Raw genomic sequence first — 9,803 nt, 5'->3', positions numbered from 1 at the left:
TTCTAAAAGTAATTTTGCTCCGCTCTTCCTTTGGAATGCGTCGGAACCGGAAGTGGTGGTGACGTCACGGTCGCTCTCGTATTTCCAGCGCAGGACAACAATTGACTGACTGACTGAGGAGATTGAAAACTTTGACAAACTCTCCCAAAAAACCGCTTTAAAGTTTAGTAAAGTTTCCCTCCGTGATGCGAGGGCGTGTTTAAAGCAGACTGGCCGTGTGGCAGATGTGGACCGGCTGTTAGTGGTGGATGGAGTCGGGGTTCGGTGTCCAGCGGAGGGCCGGCGGTGGCTCGCCCGCTGTGGGAGCGTCGCAGCGCCGCAGGAAGATGCCGCCGAGAGCCGCTGATTATAAACTGCAGGTGATCATCATCGGCTCCCGTGGAGTGGGAAAGACCAGCCTGATGGAGAGATTCACGGATGACACCTTCTGCGAGGCGTGCAAGTCCACTGTGGGTAAGACAAACTGACAGAAAGAGAGTTTTTGAAGCTGTCAGTCTGGAGGATCAACAACAAGGACTGTCAGTTTATTTGTTTACTAGTATCTGTTATCTTTCTGCTTAATTATCATAACAATACATACATACCACATCGTGTTTATCTGCTCAAGTCAGTTCAACTGTATCCAAGGTATGAATAGTTAACTATAGATAGATAATGACTGAGAAAGCTATAGCCAGTTAGTACAGCATAGATACGTCAACTATAGATGGATAATTAATAAACTTAATATTATAGTTATGTAATTAAACGACCCCTAGTTAATATGGAATAGATGTAACTAAATAATTTGTAAACTGTATCAATGATTATCAGTGTTTACTTAGTAAACCATAGATGGTTATTAAAGATTAGATGACTAATTGTACATACTCGTTTAGTAGAGATGGATAATTATAGCCAGTTTGGAAAGCATAGATAGTTAACTGAGATTAATTTGTAAACTATTAATGGTTCGCAGTTGGCTATTAGATGGATATTAATGTTTTTTGTTTTTGTTTTGTTTTTATTGCACAGATAGTTAACAGTGGATATTTTGTAAACCATAGATGGCTATTAAAGATTAGATAACTGTACATATTAGTTTAGTATAGATGAATAATTATTTCCAGTTTGGAATAATAACTATAGATGTTAGTAATTGGCACTTTGATGAATAGTTATTGTCAATTAAAAAAGCAATGGACAATAGTTATTTAGTAAAAGTAGAACAATTAGTAAAACATAGATGGTTATTAAATATATATATATATATATATATATATATATATATATATATACACACACACACATACACAAAATAAACTTCTTTAAATGGCAAAATACATTTTAAATTGTAATAATATTACACAATATTATTGTGTGAATAGATAGATAGATAGATAGATAGATAGATAGTAGAAACTATAAATAATATGAATATATTTGTATTTTCGTTTTTGTGTACATAATTTGTGAACCGTGCATAGTGATTTTGTTATGGATATTTTAATTTGGATAATAAAAAATGTCAAAAAGTAAAAAATGTGTTTACCTTCTAACATAAACAGTTGCAGCAATATAATGACTACTGTAACATGAAAACTTAGCAACACTTCAGAGGTCAGAGGAGTAGCTCTGGTCAGTCAGTTTTAGTCCTGACAGTGTCAACAGAAACATTTCAGCCAGATGTTAGAAAGCCACAATCTGAAAATCACATCTGTGCCAGTGACCACGTAAATCAGAGAAAATTGTCCTAATAATAATCACACTGTTGTAACACAGATGGATGCAAACAATTCAAATGATGTAAGAGTTTGATGTTAACATGAATGTGTCTAAACCGTTTTCATCCCTCATTCTCATGCCCAGCTTTTTTATAATGTCGTTACATGGGAGATCTGCCAAGTGCTGAATCAATCTGCATCAATCATGTGAAGAAACACGCATTAAAATAATAAAACCCTTTGGTACAAAATCAGTGATTTTTAGCCAATACATAAATGTTTGGACCAGCGCACATGTGAAAACTGATACAGCAAGGTTTTCACTCACTCATGGCAGGCCTTCACATCAGATTAGTTGCATGCTTACTAACCCAATATCCCAGAATAGCCAGACACACGTTCACACAGCTGCTGTGACATCCCGACCTCGAGTTACTGCTCTGTCACGCTTGTGGAAGTCATACAGCATGATCTGTGCTTTGACTTTGGCTGTTTATTGCCTATATGTGTTACATTAAATATTAGTGATTTCAATTATGTGTTTGATTACAATGAATTGTAGAGGCACTGTAAAGCTTGAAGACGCAGTATGACTGATCTTACATCTTTTTTCTTCTTGCTTGTTTGTTTGTGTTGAAGGTGTGGATTTTAAAATCAAAACGGTGGAGCTGAGAGGAAAGAAGATCAGGTTACAGATCTGGTGAGTGGAGAGGAAGTGCTGTGTCCTTATCATTGACTCAGCCCACCATGTCACTTCCTGTGTCTCAGAAGCACATGAGATGAAGTCGCTCTGCACCAAGTCATAACTTCCAGTCCAGAGTCTCTGAGACTCAGTCAAACATCTTGCATGTGTTGCTGCTGAGATTTAATCAGCTGTGATTGCTTACAGTTAACCAACTTTTAACTTACGCTGTGGCATTGAGTAAACTCACTGCGAGATTTGATTTTACCATCAAAAAGCATTATTAAAGCATTACAGTACACTGATCACTATTATTGTGACTTTTAATTTGTGATTGCATGCTTGCAGCATCCCAGAATTCAACAATGAATGTAAATATGTGGATTTTAATTGTGATATCACTAATATCATAACACTAACTGATGTGTATGTCCTTTTTCACCTACTCCTGCCAATCTTGTCTACTGCCATTTGTTAGTTTTATTCTATTCAGTTTTAATCTCTCCTATTCGATTATTTTCTACAATTCTGTTGTGGTCTGGGTTCATGGCGTATTCTATTTCTTCTATTCTGCTCTATTCTGATCTGTTTCTTATGGAAGTGTTTAAAATATGTAATATAAAAAATGCAAGATATAAACTCAGAATTCATATGAACTCTTTTATAGATATAAACTTGTGATTCTGACTTTTTTTCTTCTGAATTTTGAGTTTGCATCTCGCAATTCTGTTTTTGTCTTTTTCCGCCATGGAATAAAATAATAATAAAAAAAAAAGAAAAGGTATTGACATTTTATCCCACAATTCAGACTTTTCTTCTCAGAAATCTCAAATTCTTTTTTCTTTTTCCCTCAGATTTGCAAGAAAAAAAGTCACAATTACCTTTTTGATTTTTTATATCCTGTGGTGGAAACAAGCTTCCTTTGTTTCTTTTTTCTATTCTGTTTTATTTGATTTGGCTCTGTTATATTCTATTATATTCTACTCGTTTCTGTTTTGCTTTATTTAATTTGGGTCTGTTGAATTCTGTTCTGTTTGGTTCTATTCTATGGAGTACTATTCAGATTCAGAGTTTCATTTATTCTTTTCTATGTTGGGATGTCAATTTTCAGGAATTTTTAATTGTGATTTAAAATTAATACAGCAAATGCCATGTGGAAGACTCTTAATAATTTAAAAACATAAATGTAAGAAATCTATCTACATTTTACTTCATCAGTTAGGCTGTTTAGTATAAGTTTAATTTGTTTAATTTACCATTCATACCATTCACTAATAATGTGGGGCCTATAGAAAATACAGATGCTACTCTTTCTCATTGTGATTATGTCCTCTTCATTTTTACAGACAAGCCAAATCACAAAATTGATTAATAAACATTGGAATAGAATAGTCTATTAAATTATTAACCTAATCATGAACAACTCTAGTTCTTTTCTATTTAGTTTGGTGCAGTCTGTAAACTAATCTTTCTGTTATTGCATACCTTTATTGTTCCAGTGGAATCTGGTTCAGTCATTTAGTAACCTATCCAAACTAATACTAACCTCCCATCTCCTCCCCACCCACTTTATCATCATTATTATTTCTTTTGACCCTAAAACTCGCCGGCTTCTCTCACACCACACTTCTGCAGATGTCTGCTTTTGAACGTCCTGTCTGTAACACATGTCCACTCACATCCAGCTACCCAGCATCCATGGCTGTCCTTCACTGTCTGTCTTAACTGCTCATTGACATGTGACGCCTCACCGGCCCTCTTTGTGACATCATATCCTGTTTTGGAAACATGCAGCCAGACTAGGGTGAATAAGGTACAGTAAAAACAAGGAAACGGACATCTGTCATGTGCCATAATGTTCATAATTAATCTGAATTTTCTTTTTCCTTTGAATCAAGATGTGAAAAATCTGTTCATAAAAGACTGCTGAAATACACTGATGTTTTATGAAAATACTGGCAAAGCAAATGATCTGAGCAAGTCGATAATGCACCTTCCTGTTCTTTTTGTGAATGATTCATTGGTGCATGTTATGCTTCTCTCTGTAATCTTTTATTGAATTGAAAATAAATTGACTTTCTTTTTCAGCTGATGTCACAAACCCCTCTTACTCTTTCCATCCCTCCCTTCCAGCTGTCTGTGATTGTAGAGACACGATTTCTCTTAATAGTCAAACATATGATTTATTCCTCACTCTGGATGTCATGCAAGTCTAATAATGTTGACTGATTGCAGGGACACAGCAGGTCAGGAGAGGTTTAACAGCATCACTTCAGCGTATTACCGCGGCGCGAAAGGCATCGTACTGGTCTACGACATCACCAAGCAGGAAACCTTTGACGACCTGCCAAAATGGATGAAGATGATAGACAAGGTACTCAAACATCTAAAACACTGATTAGTCTTGCCGTTTTAAACATTCAAGCGTTTTGAACCATTCAAGCACAAGAAGAGGCAAAAGAGAACTCAATTGCACACACTCAAACACACTGTGCATCATATTCCGTGCATTCATGTAAACGCCTGCTGCTGTCTGTCAGCTTTAACAAAGATCTATATGTAATTTATACAGTGAACACTATGCAGTGTTATTTTACACTTAATTATAACATTTATGTACCTGAAAACTAATGTTAGACCTTATTTTATTTGTAACTTTGTTCTATTTTATTTATCTGTACTTGTAATTTGTTCATTTGTTCTTATTTTATTACTGACGGCTCACTTGTCTTTAAAAATGTTTTGACCTTTATTAGTTATGCTACTAGGGGTGTATCGATGCATGCTTGCCAGTTGAAAATCAATAAAAATATGTGACGATTCAAGTCGGTTGAGATGTTAAATGAATCACGAAAATCTTATTGTGAATTCAGTAACGTGAATCGTATCGCATCGTGAGTTGAGTGAATCGTTACATTCCTATATGCTACTAGTTTTTGCTGTGGTATAAAGGAAGTAAAGTGTTCTTTAAATAATAAAGAACCATTTTTTTGCTCATCCGAAAATGATCCGATCTGTGACTCAAAATCTGTAATATGATCCGAGCCGTGAGTTTGGTGATCCGTTGCACCCCTACTTGTTATTTGAAGAAAAAATACAATCACTAAAGTTTTTGATCATGCTGATTTGTCAGCCGATGTCCTTTTTATTCGGGCTAGTTAAATTCATTTTGCGCTACCAAAATCTGAAGAATGCATGCCAGAAGGGCTACCAAATTTTTTACTAAAGTGTTGTTTTGCTTCTGTGTAGTACGCATCAGAGGATGCTGAGCTCCTATTGGTTGGGAACAAACTGGACTGTGAGTCTGATCGTGCCATCTCACGACAACAAGCAGAGAGGGTGAGAGCAGTGTTATTTTAGTATTGTTTATATACCATATTAATAAATAATAAATACAAATAAATATATAATAGTTTTTAAAATGTTTTCATTTTAATGTTAGTTTTAGTAATTTTGCCATTTGTATATATATTTTTATTTCAGTTTAACGTTATTTTTTATTTTTAGCACTTTATTTCGACTACTGAAAATAACTTTTAATAGATTTAGTTGTAGTTAACAATAACGATGTTGCTAGCTAATGACTGTTTTCTATAAGTAACTAAGGGCTCTTTTTTATATATATTTCTAATATAACTTCATTTGAAGATGCCGAGTTATATAAATAAAAGTAAATAATAAAAACTTTTTATCATGTACAGTTTTTTCACGACAACAAGCTGGGAGGGTGAGACCAGTGTTATTTTAGTATTATTTCAATAGTATTTATTAATATGTTGAATTATTATTTCAGTTTTTATTTTAATTTTTTATTTTATTTTATTTTTTTTTTGTTATGTGCTTTTGTCATTTTGATTATTATTATCATTTTAAATCTTTCTATTTAGCTTTAATTTATTTTTATTTCAGTTTTAGGTTTAGTCATTAGTACTAATTTATTTCAGTTAATTGCTAAGGCAACATTTCTAATATTTTCAGATTCTAAGCATATAATGCACTTATCAAAATAACTAAAGCAGGCAAATGTCAGAAGTTTTTATTTTAATGGTTTTAATGACAAAAAGAGGTATTCAAAATGTATTATTTAACTTACAATTTGTAAAAGGAATGGAAAAATATGTTCAAAAAATTCAATATAATTTTACAGGCAAAACAGGCAATACTTTTGGATTCAGCACCTCAAAATTAGTAAGAAACAAGCATTGGTTTCATTCAGCAAATATGAGTGATGTTTTTATACCTTTTTATTATTTGCTATTAGAACATTATTATCGCCTGAATTTACTTCAGATTCAGCTGTATAACGCTGTCTCAGGTTTACCTTGACATTTAGTTCAGTGGAGGGCGTTGCTGCATTACGAGTCTTTCAGTGCATCCAAAGCCCTGGACACAGGGACATTATTCTGGACCTCCACAAAGAGATTCCTTGAATGCTCTGAATAATGCCTCCTCCAACCTTCCCAAACCCACTGGGACTAAAGCTAACAGTACCAGTGTGTGAAAGCACACTTTACACAGGAATAGTTCACCCAAACATTGTTATTTACTCGATAAAAGCAGTCCACACATCTTCTGAAGCCATACAATAGTTTGATGTGTTACCATTATGGAAAAGAAAGAGCCTCAGTCAGCTGATTGCATTAGAAAAGTATTAAATATTTAATTATTTGAATATTTAACCCATACAGAACCACCATCACACTGAAATAAATTTCTTTATTTCTGGCAGTTTGCTTCACGGATGTCAGGGATGCGTTTCTGTGAGGCCAGTGCCAAGGACAACTTTAATGTGGATGAGATATTCCTTAAACTAGTTGATGACATTTTGAGTAAGGTAAGTGGAGCTGTTTTGACAAATACTTTGCTCATCAAAATGTTAATTCTGAAACATTTGATTAAAAATAGTGAGTTTCTCAGTGCCTGACGAGTCACGAGTGAATCACGAGTGTTTCTGGCTCAAATTATATCATCATGAGATAAAAGGAGTTTTCAGGATTTCAGTAGAAACGCAGAGATGGAATTTGACTATCGGCAAAAAGTCTGACCCAATTTGCTGTGAATAATGGCCAGTAATTGGCCACTTAGACAGGAAGGAAGCGTCCAACCAACATGTAAAGTGACCAACTACACTTTAGTTTATTAAATGTTGTACATGACATTTAGGAGACCAAAGCAGGTGAGATTATATTTACATAACAAGTGTATTAGACAATAAGATTTGATGCCATAAACGTTGGCAAATGCAGTAATTATTTATTATTTCTTCCTTTTTTTTTATTTATTACAATTCCCATTAGGGCTGCGTGATAAATGATAAAATTCTGATAAAATTGCAATTTTAAAATGTGATTTTTTTTTTTTTGTGAATTTTGTGATTATATAACAATATGATTGTTAATAGTAATAATAATAATAATATTTTACTGTAAAATTAAGTCAAGTATTTAAGAAAAATCACTACATCACATGTATGTAATTCTGTACGTGACAAATAAAGAACCTTGAACCAGTACAACTGTAAAATTGCAATCTTAATTTCTTCAGTTTCAAATGTTGAGCTTTTATTTTGGTGGAAAAATGCCTCTTTTGCTTGTAACAGATGGTTTATAAGCACTTTGTCATTACAAGTTTGGGAAGATGTTTGGCGCATGTTGCATTCTCGAATGAAACTCAAACGCACGCATTTCGGTTTTATTTTGATTAATCGTGCAGCCCTGATTCCCATCTCTTTTGAGCAAGATCTTACCATTTTAGTGTGCAATGCACATCAGACAGTCATTGAAGAGTCTCTAACATCTTACAAACTGATTAAATGTTGTCCTTCCACAGATGCCTCTTGAAGTCCCCAGTAAGGAGCTGTCCAACAGCGTCCTGTCCCTTCAGCCCGAACCCGAAATCCCACCAGAGCTGTCTCCGTCGCGCATGCGCTGCTGTTGACACTCGGTTCATGCTTTATTTAGAAACCCAACACCACCTTCCCTCTGATAACCCAACACATGCTGTTAAAGACTCCCGCCACCAGGGGCGAAATGCCCATCTCATGAGAGTCCAGCCCATACGGATGATGAGATGATGGCCTGTCATTACCAGAGAAGATGAAAGACAAACGCTCTTTACCGCATATAATCATCCTTCACAAACTGTAGACTGTGCAATTTAACATACTCCGTATTTTGGTACCTCTAGATGCCAGTAGAGAACATCCGTATCATCACCCCCACACACACACACACATAGATGCATTTATTTTTGACGGCCCATACTTACACTACCTCATTTCTGGGAAGCACAGGATTGCGTTTGTCCGACATGTGCCTTCCTGATCGGAAAACCGCTGCGCACGCATCACAAACATACATGAAATGTATGTCATAACCCATCAACTTCTATTTATATGTAGTTTACATCATCATATATTCTCAGTAGAAACAAGAAACTATTTCTATTGGACGACGGATACTCTACCCTTGTCTTTCATATCACGTCTCAAACACGCATTTCTTATGGAAAACGTTCCCGGTCTCAATTTAGGAAGCTTTTTTCCAAATTGGTTTGGCATTAAAAGCGAAGTGGATGTACATTTCAAGCGTAATTCATTTCTGTCGGTTGTGTGTTTACGAGGTGGCGTGGTTGGGTTGTCCTTATGCCTTACGTTCTATCAGTGTTACTGTTTTTGAGGTGGATTTTGTGTTATCCGTTGTGTTTTGCATTACAATCCATTCGTAGCTAGTTTACGAACAGCTGAAATGCTGAGCGTTAGTGAAGGACCTGTGTACAGAAGATTAACCTTATCATTTAGCAGCGATTTGAGTTTTGTTGCTTCATAGTCCTCTTTCGGTGTCACTTAACTTGAGTAGAATAAAGGAAGGTCAATAATTGAGTTCATTGTTTTATTCTCTAGATCTGGATTGCAGAACTGAAATGCTCTCAACGAAAGGGCTATTTTTCCGTGGAGAGCAGATTGGGAGTAAAACGGGACATTGGTTTTGATACTCGAACAGTTTCTAACCGTGCACTTGTTCCTAACAACACTCTTCAGTTAACATCACTATGCTTCTGCGTTCCTGGACAAACCACTGACTCCACTGGATTTCAGTTGAATTGAATCATTTGCCTGCATTAGATCAAGGACTGTAGTAATGATATAGCTGTGTTATATAACAAAATATAACATGGGAACGGCTATTTCAGCTGAACCAGATATGCAGAAGCAACAGGTTTTTGTGTGAGTTTATGGAAATATGATGCTTTTTTCGTAGAAATTGTCCATGAATATAGAGGACTGACAGTGTTACTGTGCGTCTGGAACGTCATCTACAAAAAAAAAAAATTCTTATTGGGTGAATTTAATGAAAACATGTCAAGGTCATATTTGACCCCCAAAATGTGTGTGTGTGTGTGTGGGGGGGGGGGGTTAA

The 9,803-nt window shown here is 35.3% G+C and overlaps 1 protein-coding gene across 1 annotated transcript; it reads left to right on the top strand.

Annotated features, from left to right (window-relative positions):
• The first annotated feature begins 32 nt into the window (after positions 1–32).
• Positions 33–9,771, top strand: LOC107687899 (ras-related protein Rab-12-like). Its single transcript, XM_016485379.1, has 6 exons — positions 33–453; positions 2,343–2,403; positions 4,621–4,759; positions 5,635–5,724; positions 7,115–7,219; positions 8,215–9,771. The coding sequence occupies exons 1-6, from the start codon at positions 249–251 to the stop codon at positions 8,320–8,322; spliced, it is 708 nt and encodes a 235-aa protein (XP_016340865.1). The 5' UTR covers positions 33–248; the 3' UTR covers positions 8,323–9,771.
• Positions 9,772–9,803: the final 32 nt, after the last annotated feature.

The sequence above is a fragment of the Sinocyclocheilus anshuiensis genome, unplaced genomic scaffold (genome assembly GCF_001515605.1).
Source record: "Sinocyclocheilus anshuiensis isolate Anshui unplaced genomic scaffold, SAMN03320099.WGS_v1.1 scaffold293, whole genome shotgun sequence".
Classification (NCBI taxonomy): domain Eukaryota; kingdom Metazoa; phylum Chordata; class Actinopteri; order Cypriniformes; family Cyprinidae; genus Sinocyclocheilus; species Sinocyclocheilus anshuiensis.
Note: the sequence above shows the minus strand (reverse complement) of the source record. Positions and strands in the feature narration are given on the sequence as shown.

Coding starts and splice junctions, on each gene's coding strand:
- LOC107687899 (XM_016485379.1), top strand. CDS start 249: ATGGAGTCGGGGTTCGGTGTCCAGCGGAGGGCCGGCGGTGGCTCGCCC. Junction 4,760..5,634: donor GGATGAAGATGATAGACAAG/GTACTCAAACAT, acceptor GCTTCTGTGTAG/TACGCATCAGAGGATGCTGA. Junction 5,725..7,114: donor CACGACAACAAGCAGAGAGG/GTGAGAGCAGTG, acceptor TATTTCTGGCAG/TTTGCTTCACGGATGTCAGG.